Source organism: Tympanuchus pallidicinctus, unplaced genomic scaffold, assembly GCF_026119805.1.
Source record: "Tympanuchus pallidicinctus isolate F22 unplaced genomic scaffold, pur_lepc_1.0 scaffold23, whole genome shotgun sequence".
NCBI lineage: Eukaryota > Metazoa > Chordata > Aves > Galliformes > Phasianidae > Tympanuchus > Tympanuchus pallidicinctus.
The window spans coordinates 5,970,936-5,990,343 of NW_026294740.1; the positions used below are offsets into that span (position 1 = coordinate 5,970,936).

Sequence of the window (19,408 nt, forward strand, 5' to 3'; positions counted from 1 at the left end):
AGAATTGAATGAACCACCCTACTGTCTAAGAGTATTATTAAAAATAAATAAATAAATCAGAAGCTGTGCTGGAGCTTCTATGGCTGAAAACCTACAAACGGCTTCATCTGAAAGGATGTTATCAAAACCCTCCAAACAGATTATATATAAAAAAAAAAATCGATTATTTTAGTGCAAGTAGGATTATTTGTGATGAGGAGCATGAGATGTTCCCTTTGAGGAGTGGCAGGGCTGGTGGCTGTGGCTGTGTCCATGCCTTTGCATTTCAAGCCTCCCCTAACAGGCACAGTCAGATGGGCCAGGTCTCTCCCTGCCTCCTCCTGGTGCTCCCAGAAACGGTGCTGTGCCCTGGGGCTGTGTGCCTTTGCTCAGCACCTCTCAGCAGCAGCACTGTGCAGAGCTGAGGCTTCTGGCCCTGCCGTGCAGCATTGGGGGACTGTCAGCAGCAGGTCTGTGCCTTTTGTGTCTGCTCTGTGCAACCTGAGGTCTCCAGCACTGGTTTGCCCTGGCTGCATAGTGCTGCTGTGTTTGATCAGCTGTCTGATGCTGGTGTTTCTCAACAGAACAGACAAACAGTTGCATCATGAAGCCTGCTCTTTCCTGGTGGCTTTGTGCTGGTGTGCATTTTGAAATGGGAGTGTGTGTAGGGGTGGAAGAGCACTGGGGCATGAAATTCTTGTGTTGTAAAGAGCAGGATGGCCAGGGACAGTGCCAAGCGTGTTAGAAACACGTTGGTCTTGCTGGGGCTCAATGTCCAGCTCAGTCCTGATGGGAGAAGAGCTGCTGCTTCTGCTCAGCTCTTTGTGCTTCCGTGAGCTCTTCACCAAACCTTGCTTCTTTCTACATCAGTTAGCGTCTTGCAGTCTTGATTTTTGTTTCTTTTCTCCCTCCTCTTTGAATCAGGAGACAGAGGCATGTCGAGGAGAGCAGCGGGCACCCAGCCCTGGGCAGGAGGAGCCGTTTCCATACGCAGCTCTGGCACAGAGCCCTGCCCACCCCTGGCACCCCTCCCTCATTGCTGTGCTGTATAGCAACGGGTCCTAAAAGCTTTTAATGACTCCTTATCACCCCAGAGCTGCTCCCAGGTGGGGAGCACTGCCTCGCTCCCCCCGCAGCTGGCAGCAGCTCTGTTGGTACCCGGCTGTTTGCTCAGCAGCAGTGCTGGAGGGGGGATGGTGGGGGGGGGTTTAAGCCAAGACAAAGTGGTTAATGATGCTGAACAGCTGTAGTCATTAAATTCCCTACAAAAGACAGATTTAATCTATTACATCTTTATTGTTCACGGCTTCCCTGTGGGAAGGCTTTAGTATGTTTGCTTGTCTGTTAGCTGAGTCTGTAGAGCTGGCAGAGAACAGCAAGGTGTGACACGGTGTTTGGGTGCGCTTGGGGAGCGTGACCTTTGCAGAACAGACCTCAGAACCCTGAACAGTGGGCATCTCCTTTATGCTACTAACCACCTCCTTCCATGTCATATTTAGCAGAGCTGATTCTGCAACAGGGTGTTGTTGTACCTTCAGGGAATACCTTACCCTTACTGAGTGACCTGACTGCTTCTTTCTTCCCCTGGCTCTGGTGATGCTGCATCAACTTCTTCCTTCCTGTGTTGAATTCTAACATTATTCCCACTTGGTGATGTTCTGAGGGGCAGGTGGTGGGGTGAGGAACTCTCCCCTGTGCACAGAAAGCACTGGGGCTGAGGGTAACAATCAGAGCCTTTGAAGGAGGACTGGCTTAATAAAAGCTGTGTGTTGGCACAGCGCTCTGCACAAAGGGTCCCCGAGGCCGAGTGGCTGCCTTTGGTCTACAGTAGCACATAAGAACACTGGAATTAAGGAATATTATTCTCATCCTTCAAATCTGTCTTGCAGCTCTGCTGACTTTGCTGCCTTCTGGTGTGCGTGATGTGTTGTGCTTCCACCTTTGGGTTCTTGCTCTGGCCTTACTCTTCCCAAAGGAATTCTACAGGAGTCTGAAAGAGGCAGCCAGCTCTGCCCCTGATTTTCAAACACTCCCTGGCTGCTTTTGCTCCTAAATCTTTGCACGCATGCATGTGTTTTCTTTCATCTTCAAGCTGCTGGACGCTGACAGCCTCTTTACAGCCAGGTCAGCAAGCCTCAGGCGGGGGCTGCAGGCAGTCCCAGTGCCTATTACTGCTCTTGTGTCCAGGTGGGTGTATTTGGAGCACAGCCTGTGTTAGAGCTGTGGCTTGGAGGAGCTCTATTGCTTTTTCCTTTTCTGGATCACTGCTCTTTAAAGGCTCCTTTGAGGGAGTGGAGCTTGGTGCTGGTGGAACAGGGAAGATGGTACAATTCAGGGAAGGGAGAAAAAATGCATCTGGAGATAAAAATTACTGCAGGGCTCAGACCCTCGTGGGCTGCGTCACCCCGATGTGCTGCTGTGTCTGTCCTTCCCATTAACCACGACGTTCCTTCCGCTGCCCGGCTGCATGACATCCTCTCTGCTTTGGGGTCATCATGCTAAATAGGATAATGATGCTTAATCACCTTTGTCTCCTTTACCTCAAGGCTTGTGGGGCTGGAAATGTCGGGTAGACTTTTGTGCTGTGCTGGGGTCTGGGCGTGTGAAGGGGATGTGAGATGGGCAGCAGCTCATGGGTACCCTGCCAGGGAGCTGTTGGGTACCCAGCCATAGCTGGAGCAGTGTTTGGGTAAAGGATGAGTGGAGAGAGGCTGTTGTTCCACCCTGGAAATACCTCCTTGATCGAATTTTTTTTTATTTTCTTGCCAGCTAGATACAGGGTTTGTTTTTTCTGACTGCAGGGTAAATCAATAAAGCTGCATGTGATGGGTGGAGCATTCCTTAGATTTACAGTAAATAGTATCTAAAGTGGCTTTTTAAAGCCTTTCTCCTGGGTTGGCAGGTGCTCTGTGAGAGGAAGCTGCATGGTGGAATTGTGCTCAGCACCTGGCTGATGTCTCTTACCTGATGTGGGGCTTCTCACGCTGCTCTGTGCAGCTGTGTGGTGGCTTGGTGGGCAGGTGGGAGTGTGAGGCACTTGGCCTGGGGTCAGTGAGGGAGGAGTGAGTGTGTACATGGGGTAGCAAGGGCCAGATGCCATTAACTCCCCTCGTAGCAGAGCAGTGCTGTGCTCCTGCCCCTCATCCACGTGTTTGTGAGCACTGCAATGGGGTCTTGGTGTGTGCTGGCCTGGGTGAGCACAGCAAAACCAATGATGCGTGTGAGCTTTTTTTAGAGTCTGTTGTGGGATCGAGCACTTTGCATGGTGAATTTTAGGCTATTTCTGGGAGCACTCTTGGGAAGGACTGGAGAACTCAGTAAACAGACATCCCAGGCACGCTGTCCCACGTAGTAATGATGCTATCTGCAGTTTGGCTCAGGATGTGCCTGAAGGAGGTATGCATTGCTTCCCAAATCCCTGCCAGCCCCACAGCAACGGTGCAGCTCTCCTGTGGGATCAGTGTGGGGCCGGGGCTGATGGCTTTGTTATTCCATGTGCTGGTAGGGGTTTGCTGGGGCTCATCACCAGCATCAATTTATAAACAGAATAAAAATTCCTCTGATGCGATTTGTTAATTCCCCTGAGACGTGCCCATCACGAGTTCCCATTCTTAATGTGCTTTTTCCTGTTCATTTGTGACTCCTAGAAAGTTAATTAGCTGCACATCCTCATTGCTGTAGTAGGTGGAGGCTTTGTGTTCTGAGTGTTAACCTAAGGGTGTGTATGTATGTGTGCCCAGTGTGTTTTCTGGCTTATTGAGTTCCTGGCCATGGGACAGATGCTGCTCAGGGTTTGGGAACACAGACTTGAGCTGTGTTGGGTGAGGACCTGAAGCAGGGGATTGCTGGCTCTGGTTCCCAGGGCACTGGAGGAGTTGTGCAGCAAAAGGAGATGATGCATTTCATCTGAGCTGCTCTGCAGTTCGTTTTGTAGTCAGCTCCTGCTTGGGGAGCTCTGGTTGTTGGACTGAGTGGTGATACTTCTGCAGAAGATGGGAACTGGCAGGCCTGTAAATGCATGGTTACAAAACTTGTCTATCTGTGAGCTGTGCTTGTTGCTGGGGTTTCAGGCTTGCTCCAGATCCCAGCTGAGCTTGTGCTGTGTGTGCAGGGGCTGCAGGAGTGTGGTCTGCCTCGTAGCAGGGATGGGATGAGCTGGATGGACGGGGTTGGTGAGCTGCAGCCTGACTGCATTCCTGCTCTGATCTGACTTCCTTTGCTTCAGGGAAAACAAACAGCAGCCCTTCTGCTTGGTCTGCTCCACATCCTGCTGGCTCAGACAGGGGGATCCTACTCTGGTCACTGAGGAAGGGGACCATCTTTGGGAGTGTGGAATATGGGGAAGGTGCTTCTGCTTCTTTGAACCCACCTGTGGGATCCTTGGTGGATACCAGTTCTCCTCTGACAGCGTCTTGCTGGTCCTGCTCCCCAAGGCAAGCCTCCATTTAAATAAATGATATTTCTTGAGTGCTTTGATGGCAGATGGACCCTGCAGTGGTAGGAGCTGCTGACAACAGGAGGTGCACAATCCTGCAGAAGTCAGGGCTGGGGGACCCTGGCTTAATTCAATGAGCTGTCAGCACTGTGCCAGCCATGCTTCTCCCCCATTACCTCTATGCTGTGCATTTCTGTCCATTCCCTCTGGTTACCCTGATGGTGGGTTGTTACCTGTTGACAAGGCTCCAGTCAAAGTAGGGCTGCTCTCAGCCCTGCTGCATTTCAGTTACTGCAAAGGGGCTGGCTGAAATTTGTAAAGGAGAACAAATTTTGGAAAGGAAAAAAGAAAAAAAAAATAATAATAATAACCAAAACCATAGTAAATGGGAATGACAGATCTCCCCCATATCTGCTGGGTGCATCTCAATGGTAACATGGTGGGTTGTTGCTGTCAGGGCCAGTTCTGCTGGATCCTGGGCACTGTGAGCTCTCTGCTGACTGAATTGGAGCATGCATTGCTGGTTGCTTTGCTTTTCCTCTGGATTGAGCTGCTGTGGGGCTGAATGGGGGGTGGCAGTGGGGACAGCAGCGTGTGGAGACACTGCTGTCCCTGCACCTTAGGGATGGACTCGGTGATCCTTATGGATCCCTTCCAACTTGGGATATGCAGTGATTCAGTGGAGGGCTCAGGGTTGGTCCCTGTTTAGGGATTGTGGTGCCAGTTCACATTGGGAGAAACATCTTCAGCCATAGGATGATCTTCAGCAGTGTTTATACACTGATTTGGGTACCTGCAAGAGGCCCTGTGCACCTGTGGTACAATGAGTGCTATGGATGGCTCCTCATCTGTTCCTTCATCTTCAAATCCACCTTAGAATTTGTTCCTGGCATCACCCAAATGAATGCCTCCGCTGTGAAGTATAAACCCACCATTAAGAGAGTCAAGCTCCAATTGGTTGGTTGGTGAACTGTCAGGGAGAGGAAGCCTGCTTTCATGTAAAGCACAGGAAATCCATCTGCATCCATCTAGAAATGCAGCACGATGTCAGCCTGCTCTCGAGGTAAGCTGTGATTCACCCAGACCTGCTCGACACGCTGCCTGCTCTGCAATGGGCTGCAAGGAGCTGATGTTGTGCCTCGTGGTGAGGACAGCAGTGCCCATGTTAGGACATACGGCCCCATGCCTTGCTGCTGCACAGCCCAGCATGGCAGGGAGCAGTGAAAAGGTTTTGTGTTGGTTTTTCATCCTTGAGGCTTTTCTCATGGTGCCCACCTGGCTGTCCCTCCCCCTCTAGCGAGGCAAAGGGGGGCACTGGGTGCTGCCTGAGGATGTCACACTTCGGGTGTGAAAGCCTTTGAGATGCATTTTCCTGCCTCTTGCCCTGCTCTAATTATCAACAAGGCATTGAAGATGAGGTGATGTTAATGTGGTGCTCTCAGGCTTCACAGCCAATGCAAATTGAGGAGCTGGCTGTGTGAGCCCTTCCTTAGCTGCAGGCTGGAAAGGCATCTTGTGTTTGCTTTACATTTCTCACGTGCTGTTTTTTATTTTAAGGCCTGTCAGGACTTTATTGGTGAGGTAAATGCAGCACATATAAGTAAGTGATATTTCATGGATGCTTGGGAGAATGAGATGCAGCCAGGAGGGGAGCAGCACTGTGCAGGTTTACAACCACCAATGGAGTTGAGTTGTAAAAACCCAGAGAGTGTTTTTTGTAGGTTTTGGTAGAATAAGCGAGGAGAGGAGGTGTGCTCCTCTGTGCATGTGGGTTCTGCCCTATTTACCAGCAGGGAGCTTGAGAAAGGGAGAGATGCTGAACCCTGCTGGGTTCTCTCCATGCTGGTGCAGCAGAACTGGGTTCCTTTGCTGGAAGCTGTTTTGGAATGCAAAATGTGAACCAAGTGTCCTTGAATGCAAAGGATGAGTGCAGGCTGTGTGACTGGTTTAAGGGCAGGCCCCAAATCCAGCTGTGCCCTCTAGGGCAGTCTTGCTACTTCTAGCACTCTGAAGCATGAGAAATTGGTTAGCTTCTCATTGGTGGTAATTAGGAAGTGCCTTGTCCCTCATTACACCTCTCTCTTGTAATGAATTAACAAGGTAATTGGACTGATGGAAGGGCCTCTCCAGATGAGTGCTGGGAAGGCACCGGGCTCCCTTGCCTCCTGCAGACACCCTGAGAAGCCTGCATCTCCTCTGTGAGAAAGAAAAAGCAGCAGCAGAACCTTGAGCTGGGGAGTGAGTTTGCTGCAGGCTCTGTCTTGGGATGATGCTCCTTTGCTGCTGGCTCAGGGCAGTGCTGCAGGGGAAGGGGCCGTGGCTGAGAAGCAGCATTCTGCCAGCCCTTCCTGGGCCTGCTCTTCCCTTTTTCCCCATCAGTTCAATCTGCACTGATAGCAAATCATTCCTGAGAATTACACGGTGTGAAAATGAGCTGTTAATTGAAGTTCCCTTGGCTTTTTTTTCTTACTGTTGCAAAAAGCCTCGCAGGATAGAGACTGCGAAAATACACACTGCCACGTTCTGAATATGCAAAGTGAGCAGGAAGCAAAGACTGGGGCAGGATGCAGAGCTGCTCCTTTAGGCTTCAGTAAGCATGAGGAGCAAAAGCTTTGGTTAATCCCGTTGGTGGCTTAAAGGCTTATTGCTCGCAATTAAAACCTCATCTCGCAGCACCGGCTCAGTGCTGCTGTGCCAAGTGATGGCAATGGGCTGAGCCATCCCTGGGGGAATTCTTCCAACCTGTTGCAGCTGGAGGACAGCAGGATGGCTGTGTTCCATATGTGCGCTTCTGGGTGTTGCCACCCCTAACCTTGCTGTCCTGGCTCAGCAGCAGTGCCTTCCAGAGGTGGATTTAGATGATTGCTTAGCAAAGGGCTGCTTGGGTTCAAAGTTCCTCCAAGCGTTCTCAGAGCAGGAGATTGGTGACATCAATTTGCCTTCTCCTTTTGCCGAGGAGGTCTTGTTTGTTTAACAAGTTGTTTTCAGCTGGATCGCAGGGGAAAAAAAACAAAGCTCCATTTGCGTGCCTTTATTTTTTTTTTTGGAATGGCAGAGGTTACAAAAACTTCCTTCCCCTCTGCCATGTTAAATATTGCTCTTTACAAAACATCACGTTGTGTAACAAACCCCCTGGGTTTCCTCGGGGGCTTGGGAACGGAGTGCCAGCAACATTCCTGTGGTGTTTGTGCTCCCTCCTGGAAAGGCAAAGCCCCGAACACACAGATGAGGAAAAAAAAAAACCCAGTATATTTGGCTTTGACCAAAAATATCTTTTACCAGCTTGTCTGCCTTTGTGGGACACTCGGGATGCTCCGGATCACCCCTTGGGACTGTCCTCATCCCCTGGGAGATGTGGGAGGAGGATTGATTTATTCTTGCAGCTCGTCAGTGGGGAGCGATGATTAGAGCTGCTGTTTGCAATTTGGAAGAATTATGAGTTATCAAAGCGGCTGATAATTAGCAGTGAATAAAATGTACTCGCAATAGTATTACATTAGTTACAGATAAACTGATACCGGGCTTCCTTAATATTCACTTAAGCTCTCTTGCTCCCGGTTCTTAGGGGGAAGTTTTGCTGTCTCATTGCAGCAGGAGAGACCTTCTAGTTTGCTGTTGTCTTCTTGCAAGATGCTGTTGGAGCAAAAACCTGATGAACAAATGCTGATTTCTTTTCTATCCAGGGACAAACCTTCCCTTCCCCATTCCCGCTGCCATAGCTACGGGCTGTGTGGACGTGGGAGGATGCAGTGTGGCAGGAGGCAGATGGGAGATGCTCAGTGTGGGCACTGGAAGCCCCAGACCCCCCCATCTTTCCCCTCCTCCCAGCCCCGGGGTGCATTTGGGTGAGCGTAGTGCAGGCTGCAGGGCTGGGGGTGGTGGGCTGAGCCCCCTGGGAAAGCTGTGGAGTAGAGGTATGGTCCTGGTGGGGCTGAATGATGATGGGATCGATTGTTTTATTGGAGGCTGAAAACGTGGCTGTGCTCAGATGCAGACCCTGTGAGTTGGTGCTGATAGATCTCCAAAGGGCTCATGCTGTGATGCCTGGGAAAGGTGATCCCCAGCCACTGCTGGATAGAGCTCAGCCCTGGGGCTTCAGTAGGAGGAGAGATCATGGCCTCACGTTGCACCAGAGGATGTTCAGGTTGGATGTTAGGAAACATCCCCAAAAAAGTGGTCAGGGACTGGTGCAGCTGCCCAGAGAGTGGTGTGGTCACCATCCCTGGAGGTGTTTCTTGACCATGGGGATGTGGCACTGAGAGATGTGGTCAGTGGGCACAGTAGGATGGATTGGGGTTGGGCTTGGACATCGTGAAGGTCTTTTCCAACCTTAAGAATCCTGTGATTCTGCGGGGATGGGGAGCAAGGGTCCAGCTGGGAGCTGTCTGTTGGGATTAGGGTTTGGACTGGGTTTGTAGACCCCAAGATCTCTGTGTAACCACCAGGACCATGCAAGCTCATGCTGTGCATCCCGTGCATTTATTTTTTCCGTGCGTCATCTTTTCTAACATGGTCTGTGCTCTCCTGGCAGTGCAGCTGGGAGCTCTCTGCAGGTGGCTCTGATTGCTGCCTCTGGTTGTGCCTGCTCTGGTTCAGGCGTTACGAAACCTCAGCCAGCTGACCTCTAGGGGGAAAGTGCAAGAAATCCTGAGACACCTCCATGTCTTACAGTGCAGTTAGCAGAGCTGACCTGGCTCTCATTAGCAAGCCTGCGAAGAATTGGCTTTGAAGTGCTTTTCTGTTGCCCTGCCTGTTATTGCTGGTCTGTTATTAACGGTCTGCAAATTAAAATGCAAAACAAGATGTACCTGAAACACTTGAAGACCCACAGCTTGCATATGAAAACAAATTTGGCTTTCTCCTCCTTACACAGTACTGTGTGGCCGTGCTGGGAGCTGGGGCTGTGCAGGGCTTGGGGCTGCCTTGCTCTGTCCCTCACAGCTCTGCTCTTTGTCTCTACTGCTGCCCACCCATCCTGGTGCTTTGCCTTTCTGTTACCACTTTCTCTCTTTTAATAAGAACAAACTGAATGCCTCTGGGCACCATCACAGCATCCTTATTACCCTCTCTTATTTGTTCCTCTGTGTTAGCTCCTGGACAAGTTAGAAACGTTTATTTAGTTTTAAAATCGCATCATGAAATCCATCCCATTTCTTTTTCCCCTTGAAATGCTTTCTGCCACTGGCTGATGGATGGCACTTTGTGTCCGTGGAGCTGCTGAGGCGTCCAGCACAGCAATGGGTTGGCAGCACCCTCAAGTTCTGTACTGACTGATCCCCGCCAAGCTGTAGCGTTGTGTTTCGTCATCCTGATTCCTTCATTAATTTGTTCTCCTTTATTGGTTGCGTGGGGAAGGAGCAGGTTGTTTCTTAAAGGCATCGCTCCGTTGTGTTGCTGTTAAACTTGGTTCTGCTGGCAGCTGGTGCAGGAGGACAGATTGGCATCATGTGGGGGCATCTGGGATGCTGTGCTCCAGGGCTTGACCCTGCTGTGTGGTGAGAGCTCTCCTTCAGCCACCACACAGCTCTGCACTGATCCCTTTGCCTTGCAAGGACATGGGGAAGAAGAAAAGCCTATCCCATGCAGCAGGGCCAGGGGGCTATTGTGTCCATCTGCAGCATAGGTCACTTTGGGGAGCTGGACTGGGTGCTGCTGCCGGTCTGCTCCTTCCCCACACTATGGCTGCTGCAGACGAGGGTTTCACACCCCAGATGGGATTTCCCTGTCGCAGGGCATGAGCTGCTGGCGCTGCTTCCATGCTTTTGGGCACCTCCTTGAGTTTTCATTATGTATACATGTGGAAATTGACTGTTCTCTGCTGCCTGTAAGGCTGCATTTCCTTTGAACACAGTCGGCCATGAAATCCTAATGACTTTTCTGCTGCAGCTCTGCAAAGAGAAGCGAGGGCCGCGGGGATTCCTGTGCCCAGAATAGTTTCCTCCCAGCTCCGCGGGTCTTCCTGTGCCTGTCTCCCTTTGCATTTGGGCTTTTGGAAAGCAATCAGCCCCCGTGGTTATTTCAGTTAACGCTAATTAGTGGCACAAGCTAATTAACGTGGGTTGACTTCCCTCTTCTCTTTCTAATGCTTTTTTAACCCGTTGACACGTTCCAATTAAGGGACTCATGCAGGGACCGGACTGAAATGACTCAGAGCGATCGCAGTTGGAAGAACCGTGTGCTTTCCTGAAGGTCACTCATATTTTTTCCAATTGATAGAGTTGTGTGTTTGTGCAGCCAGCAGGGAGGTGACCTGACCTTACAATAAGCATCTTGAAATACCTTCAAGTTTTGCGTTTCCTTGCACGGAAGCAGAGCTGCGGGTACCGTGTTGATAATCATTGGCTGTGCAGCAAATAGCTGTGGGATGCTGCTCTGCAGGACTGCAAATGTGGAGGCAAGCGGCCTGACCTCGGGAGAACTGTGCTGCTGGGACCTCTTTAACTTGAGCTGCAGTTGTTTGGATGGTTTGGTAGCTCTGTGCATGGGCAGGGAGAGCGTGCTGAAGGTCAAGATCCCTGAGCCCAGCTGCCCCTCAGTACCACATCCCCACAGTTCTGAACACCTCCAGGGATGGAAACCCCCCACTCCCTGGCAGTTGTGCCAGTGCCCTGCTGCTTTTTGGGGGAAGAAATTGTTCCTGCTCAAGCAGAGCAGCAGCCCCTCCTACAACAACGCTGCTTCCAGGTGCTGGGTTAGAGGAGGTGAGTGCACCCTGATTAAACTGCAAGAGAAGACCGGCAGCGAGTGTGTGATTAGTATTAAAAGCCCAGGTCAGACAGTATTATGCAAATGCTGGGAGAAGAGACGACTGAGTTATTCATCTTTAACCTTTACTTTTGTTTAACACGACCTTACCCAGCAGGGCTCCCATTACTGCTGCGGGCTGTTGGGTGCATGTCCCCTCCTTCTGCTGCCACCAGCACAGAGCTCAGCCCGTGCTCCTGCCTGGTGACATCCATCCCTGTGCGTGCCACTGCTTCTGGCTGGGAACCATGGGGCTCCAGGGGGATTGAGCAGCCTGGGGCAGAGCTCGGTGCCACGTGTCCCAGAGCACAAACAAGGCTGTTAGGATTCTTTTAGCTGATGCTCTGGCAGTCCCCAGTCGCAGCAGGTTTCTGTGAGCCTTGCCTGGGTTGGCAGGGCTCAGGGTCCCTCTTGCTGCATGCTCTGCTCTCTGCAGACTTTGCACGTAGCTGGATGTGTTGGTTTTGGCCATCTCATGCTGTTTTTTGGAGGTTACAAGTGCTGTAGGGATATACTCCAGCTGAGTCTGGAGTCTCACAGGGCCTTCTGGCTCTGGAAATAACGCTGGGTGGTTGTGAACGTGACATCTCACTTAAAGGCCGAGGAAACTGGTTCATTTTGGAACATACTGTTTCCCTTGCAAACCCAACACAGGCTGAAGAAATGAGACCTCAGTGCCAACCCGTTGTTGGGGTCAGCAGGACTGGGTCACCAACCCCTGGGCACACAGGAGCTCGTTGTCTCCTAGGCATTCCCAGCCATGCAGATGCTGGAGCAGTCCCTGGGGACAGGGCTGAGAGAAAGCCGATGGGAAGATGTGGGAAAAGCCTAAATTTACCTCTTGCATTGCAGGGTTTCAGCGGACCCCCCTCCACTGTGTTTGCCTTGAGCTGCGACCCGCGAGCGGCGAAAGAGAAGTGTGAGCAGGATCCTGCCTGCTGGCCAGACCACGAGAGCGAGCTGTCCATCCGGATAGGTAGAGCTGGGCACCATCCAGGCAAGCATCCTGTCATATACCACCTGCAGAGCGTTTGGGAATGCCCCTCTTAAGCTGGCACCCAGGCTGTAACGTATGTGACTGACATTGGCTTGGTTTTGACACGTGCGTGCAAAGTGCATCTCCTCTCCCCCTTCTGGTTCTGTCTCTGCGCTGGCTTTCATTCCAAGAATCATTATTTCTGTTTCTACTTCACTTCTCAAAACCACTTGCACATCTGCCTGTGGCTATGAATTATTGATAACTAGATATCTAATTCACCAGGGAAATGAAATCATCAGCTCAGCCTGAGATAAGTTTACTGTGAGCGTGGGCACAGCCAGCACTGCCCTGCCCTTGGTGCTCAGTGCCATACGGAGGTTCCTGCTCCGCTGACCCTCGGTGCCCTCCCTAATAACAGATGAGAGCCTCCGGTCGTGCTGTCAGTCCTCATTTTGGAGGCTAATAGGATTTCAGCTGCCAAAGCGAGGAGTGAAGTGTCTCTTTGGCAGCTCTTTCCCTTTGGAGAGCTTTTAAAGAAGGAACTCCCAGTTCGGAGTGGTGGAAGCTCGCCAGGTTTCCAATGGCCGTGGTGTGTGGGGGGGGGAGAGGGTGCCATGCCCTATGTAAACCCTCTGTGTGGCACAGCTTGCTGTTCTGCTGCACTTCAGCCTTTCTCTAGGCAAAGAAAACGTGATTTAGGGAATTAATCTCATCGTCCCTCTGCTTTATCTTGGTTGGCAATAGGGTGAAATGCTGTTTTAGCTGTCAGTAATTGGATGCGGGCTGAGATGAAGAAACGATCCTTTTTGCAAAGAATAGCACTATCCTCGTGCACCAGGCTCTGTTATTTAACAGCATTGCTTAATTGCATGTTTCATAAAATGTTTCAAATCTGTACATTCGTCAGGATTTGAAATGCCAGCTTGCATTTCCCCAGAGGGAGGGAGGGAGGGAGGGAAGCCCTGCGCTGGGCACGGTGTGCTGGGGGGCTCCCAGAACAGCCTGAGGGCTGCTCCAACATCCCCTCTGTGGGGCTGCTGTGGGGGTTTGATGTTCAATGGGGTGGAAACTCCATCCCAGGGACAGAGGAGAAAGCAGGCAGCCCAGCAATTGTCACAAACCTAAACCACTACAGTTTGATGTTTTTGTCTTCTTTCATAGTTACAAACAGTGTGAATGGTTTTGAGAATTGAAAATTTTCATCGGGCTCCAAGGTTTTTTCCTCTCTCTGTGGGAACAGCATTAAGAATCTACAATGCATTAATTCTTCTGTTTGTTTCTTGCTGCTGCTTTTGCCTGCTCGGTGTGCTCGCGAGGTACGTGGAGCCTTCTGAGGAGGCAGCTCTCCCCAAGTACTGCTTGGCTGGGCTCCTGGAAACACTTTGGAAACATAATGGGTATTTCTGAAGTCTAATGGGTACGAGCTGCAACATTTCAGCCTTAATCGCTGTTGAATCATTGACCCTTACTTCGTATTTACGTGCTTGAAAATCGCTAAAGCTGTGAAAACAACAACAGCAAAATCCCAAAGCGCACCGCTGTGTTGTTCTCAGTTGTCTTTACTGGCTGTAGGATGTGGAGGTGCACGGACCCACCAGGCTGGGCTCTGTGGATTTGGGGCTGGGAACCCCTAGCCTTAATTCCTCCCCATCCAGCTGCTGACTGCTCAATGGGTCCCTAGGATGGGGGCTGCCCTGGAGGTGTAGCAGGTGTTGATGTGGCTCCAAATGAGATTTGATGGGAGTTGGTAGGGGGCTCCTCCTGCATGCATGAAGTGGGATGTGAGTACCTGCGTGTCGATGTGAAATGGAGTATAGGCAGATTTGTGTGAATTGCAGAGAAATATGTGTCTAGACTCAGTGTCTGATGAGTGAGATAACCTCTGGGCTTCAGTTACTACAAATCCAGCCTTGTCTTTGCTTTCTCAGGGTGAGAAATGGCAGTAAGCTGTTTCTCTCCCTCCCTGGGATCAGGTTGTGATAAGAACGAGGAGGTTTCTTTGGCTTTGCTTTGCACAAACAAAGCCCTTCAGAGTGCTGCCCCCTCCCCATGGCTACCCCAGCTCCGTGGGTCCTCGTGCTTCCAAAGCACAGGAATACTTCCAGCAGATCACTGTGGGCTGTGCTTCCTGCAGGTTGGGAAGTCCGGGTTTGACCCTTTCCATCACAGCTACGTGCACGGTGTTCTTGGGCAGTTCTCAGAAAGGATTTACATAGGGCATGGCATCCTGCAACCCGAGCTGTGACTCACACCCCTGCAAGCTGTGGCGATGGAGCAGCAAGGCGTGCTGATCCTTCCCCATGTCCTGGTGCAGAGCCATTCGTCTGATGGCGGGTGGGGATGTTCACAAGCAGCCTCCTTCATTCCTGCTCTGAGTTCCCATTGCTGTATCATAGTGGAAGTTCTGTGTCCAAGGAAATGCCTGGATGTTGCCAATGTGTGCATCCAATAGGGTGCTGCCAACGTGGAGTCATCCCTATGAAGGGGCACTGGGCTTTATGGTAGTGGCTCTGCTGGCTTTCAGAAGGGGTAATGATACGACAATGGGGAATGGTGTTAAACTGAGAGAGGGGAGGTTTAGGTTAGATACAAGGAGGAAGTTTTTCACACAGAGGGTGGTGAGGCACTGGAACAGGCTGCCCAAGGAGGCTGTGGATGCCCCATCCCTGCTGGCATTCAAAGCCAGGCTGGATGTGGCTCTGGGCAGCCTGGGCTGCTGGTTGGTGACCCTGCACACAGCAGGGGGTTCAAACTAGATGATCACTGTGGTCCTTTTCAACTCAGGCCATTCTATGAAATGGCACCATGGCATTCTTGCACAGTTCAGTGAGCGAATCCACAGGGGAAGAGCAGTTGGGGGAAAGTACTGGTGTGTGAAATAGCGTGTTTACGAAATGAAATTTCATTAAATGTGTTACTTATATGAGCCACGGGACTTGGGGACATTGTAGACAAATCTTGTTAGATGAAAATTGTATTTTTTTTTTTTTCTTAAATTTGAGCTGCTGCAGCAAACCAGCTGCACTGCCAGCGCCAGCCCCAGAGCTGCCCGAGACTCATCAGAGCCTCTCTAATTCTTTGCTTTTTTCTGAGGGTCATTCTGTCCCTTTCTGCTTCATTTTTTTTTTCCTTTCAAAGGCAATTATTGTGTATCACAGTTGCTGCTGTGGACTGTGCAGAGAAGAAGCAGACCTCATTCATGCAGCACAGCTTTCATCAGCACGCGGGCAGTTAAAATCCTCTAATGATGTAATAAACCTCTGATGAAAGGAAGGAAAGGAGCTGCAGAGATGAAAGAAGGCCCCAAACCCCTTAGAGAATGATTAAAAAGAGAGGGCAGAGGGTGGAGCGTGGGCTTTGTACACCAGGCACAACATACGTATTGCTCACCTCTGTCACCTGGCTGTGGCCCTGCAGCTGGAAAATCCCCTCCTGGCCCCATTTCTCATGGGTTTGGGGCTGGTGTGTGCTGTGCTCACTGGGATGACTGGAGCTAATGGGGTTCCTCCTGTCTCGGTGTTCCCTAAGACAGGGAAGGAGCTGGCCCTGTTTGGTATCTTAGTATCTTCATTGATGATCTGGGTGAGGGGATTGAGTGCACCCTCAGTATATTTGGCACCAAGCTGGGAGGAAATGTTGGTCAGCCTGAGGGTAGAAAAGCCCTGTGGAAGGATGTAGGCTGGATCCATGGTCTGAGGCTGGTGGTATGAGACCAAGTGCCAGGTCCTGCACTTTGGTCACAGTGTGTCCCTGCCAGCATGGGGCAGAGCAGCTGGAGCACAGGTTTTACGGAGTGCAGCTGAGGGAATGGGATGGTTGGTTCTGGAGGAGGCTCAGGGGAGAGCTTATCTTTCTTCACAGCCTGGAGGTTATGATGGGGTGAAGGTCAGCATCTGCTCCCAGGCAACAGATGGGATGAGAAGGAATGGTTTTATGTTATGCCGGGGGGTGGGGTGTTAGGTTTGATATTAGGAACGTTTATAGGTGTATGTAGGTGTTTCTTCTCCAAAAGGGTGCTCGGGCACTGGCACAGCTGCCCAGGGGTGTGGGAATGTTACCATCCCTGGAGGTGTTCCAGAACCATGGGAGTATGGCACTGAGGGATGTGGTTATGGGCATGGTGGGATGATTGGGGTTGGACTTGGGGAACTTGGAAGTCTTTTCCAACCTCAGTGATTGTGTGCAGCAGTGTCTTTAGGGCTGCTCTCTATAGAAGACTGCGTTCTCTTCTTTGGGATGTAAAGAAGTATTTCGAAAATCAGAGGTTTGTAAGCTCTGCATGGCTTTTGGGTACAGCATTCCAGCAAGAGTTTGGTGGATACAAGAATAAAATGGGTCTCTGAGGGCCCTAAGGACCCTCTGCTCCCTGGTCCAGCTGCCAAGGGGGAAAACTCCTCCATGGCAGTGACCTGTGCCCATTGCAGGGCTGTACCCCCCTCTTCACTCCCCAAGCAGCAGCAGAGCTGTGAGCAGTGATGCTGCACGGTGCCTCAGCAGCCAAGCGCCCCGCAGTGATTCATGGCAGCAATATCCAGCCAGAGCCCCGTGTGTGTGTCAGGAAGGTTCATTAAACCATTACAACGTATGCAACACGCAGATCCTCCTGCAGAAAGGGATGCTCACTGCTTTTTGTTGGTCCCGCTGCATTTGTAACAGCGCTGACACGCTCATGCCATGCTTGGCCTGGAGAGCTGCTGCACTCCAAAGGCATCAATTCATTTTGAATTTTAATAGCCAGCTTGATGATGAACGCCTCTGGCTATGGCTGTATTGATTTAAAAACATTCTAATGCCCCTTTCTTGAGCATTTCAAATGGTTATTGACCGTCCCTGTCAAGCTGGGTGCTGGCAGTGGGTTTTATGGCCATGACTAAGTGTGAATTTATATACACAGAGCTTCAAAAAATAAACATAAAAAATCAGAGCATGCAATCCCTCAGCAACTGATAAAAAGCTGCCTTCAGATGGGGCCTCATGCCCCTGTTCTGATCAGAACCTGCAGTTCTGAGTCTAGATGTGGAAGGGTGGTTTGTTCTCCTTCACCCTTGGCACAGTGTGAGCATCTCTTTGTGTGTCAGTGCACCTTAGCAGGTGAAAAGTGTTTGGGAATGTTTCTGTGAGCTCATTTCTGTCTCCCTGCGCTCCTCCAGGTCTGCAGTCAATAACTCCTGGTGTGAATCTGTCGAGTTTCCAGCCACATTGAGCCCAATCCCCGAGCAAACGTCAGCCTGCGACCTCTAGGGGCAGCTGTGCTGTGCTGTGGGGCAGAGTCCTTGTGTCTGTGCCCCAGCTGGTGGCTGCTGCTCCCTATAGCCCTGTGCTACTCAGACTTAAGAGTCTTTAAGAGTTTCTTGAAGGCAGCTGCAGTGGAATGGTTCCCCTGTGCTATCCCACTATCCCCTTGCAGTCTGTAACGGGATGAGGATGGATCCCAGCCCTCTGCACAGCTTCCAAAGCTCAATGCAGCCCTGGAGAAGTCCCCAAGGGATGCTCCAGTGGATGCTCCTGTGGGACCGAGGAGAGGAGCTGCCTGCTGCCCAGCCCTTGGGGGGGACATTTGTTCATGCCTTGCACTCCTGGCACTGCTCCCCACTGGCTCTGCCTTCCATAGCTTCTTGGTAACGCATCCTTCGTTCCTTCAGTGTTCTCCCAAATGGAACGTGGCCAGAAGGGCTCAGCTTTGCTTCTGGCTTCTCCATCTTCGTCTGTTCGGCTCTTGGAGATGCGTCATTTCCATTGCTTCCATTCCCTTTTTGGAAATGCAGGCTCGTTTCCATCAGCCCTCAGAGATGGTGACATTTTGTTCTCCTTGAATGTTCCAGGGATGTGGTGCAGGTGGAGGAGGATGGCACAGAATTACCTTTAAATTGCAGAATGGTTTGGGTTGGGAAGGGACCTTTAGAGCTCATGTTGTTCCAACCCCCCTGGTAGGGGGTTCCGGCCCTACCAACCTTGCTGGTCTTTGGGCTTTGGAATCCCATGGATGCTGCAGTGATGCCTCGTGCATCCTGTGCTGTGTGTGTGGGCAGGGAGGGGACAGATGCACCTGAGAATGGAGAGGCTGTTTGTTGTCTTTGAAGTGGCTTTTCCTGTGAGCCTCTTACCTGCTGTGTCAACACAGGCACAGATTTAACAGCACAGGACGTGGCTTTCTGCTCTCCTGTTTGCTGTGTGTGGCTGTCCCTTTACTCTAAAGCAAAGCTAGCAAGCCAGGTGGGCTGGGTGGGCTCCCAGGTGCTGCAGCCTTCACACCCACCTGCAGAGCCCTTTGCTCTGCTCCGTGCTTGCTTTGTGTAAGCACAATCTGTTCGTCTGTGGGGCTTATTGAGGTTTGCTGAGTGATGTGCTGTCAGGACACAATCTGAAATCAGTGCTATCAGCAGGCTTGGAGGCTGCCGAGATGCTTTCTGCAGTGCTTATGGCCCTTAATCAGAGAAGTCATTTCCCAAATTGAGTCTCGTTAACTCTGTGCAATATTAGCAAGGAGCTTTAATTTCCTGGCTACGCCCGGCAATCTGTTACCTTTCTCACTCAGTTTTAAACTCTGCCTCTTTATCAAATAAGTTATGCAGCCTCGGTTCCACCCTCAGTTGGTTGGGGCAGCTCTGTTGGCGCTGTACAGTGATGCAGGATCGTACAGAGTGGGAGAGCCATGAGAGGTGGGCTCCTCTGCTATTGTCTGTCCTACAGGAGCATCCACTGGAGCATCCCTTGGGGACTTCTCCAGGGCTGCATTGAGCTTTGGAAGCTGTGCAGAGGGCTGGGATCCATCCTCATCCCGTTACAGACTGCAAGGGGATAGTGGGATAGCACAGGGGAACCATTCCACTGCAGCTGCCTTCAAGAAACTCTTAAATATATCAAGGTTTATTAAATTGAGCTGAACTGGCAATCAGTGTTATTGCTTTTGAAATGGATGTTGCTTTGTTTTTTTTGTTGTTTTTTTTTTTTTTCCTTTTCTTTTGACTTCATTCAATAAACGCAATAATTCATTTATTTTCTTGATGTGGCTCTTCAGTTGAATGGGGACAGGCATAAATGTGATTTGCCCTAAGGATGCTTTGGGGGGAGCGAAATGATCATTGGGACCTCTTGCAGTCATCAGGTATGACAGCAGTGATAGCAGCCAGGGATGCTTACAGGACGTGGAGCATGAAGGGGCATAAAGGAAAGGGAATGAATTGCATGGGGAAATGGGTTGTTCCCCCACATTGAAACTAAACAAACATTAAGTATAACAGTGTATGAAAGCAGGCAGGGTTGATGTGACT

At 50.8% G+C, this 19,408-nt stretch overlaps 1 protein-coding gene across 1 annotated transcript in view; it reads left to right on the plus strand.

The window, feature by feature from the left end:
• Window positions 1–19,408, plus strand: part of SLC39A11 (solute carrier family 39 member 11) — a 60,019-nt gene that overhangs the window by 9,536 nt on the left and 31,075 nt on the right. Inside the window, exon 6 of the mRNA XM_052688271.1 lies at window positions 12,011–12,134. Coding sequence (XP_052544231.1) covers window positions 12,011–12,134 — 124 coding nt within the window. The remainder of the gene's footprint in view (window positions 1–12,010; window positions 12,135–19,408) is intronic.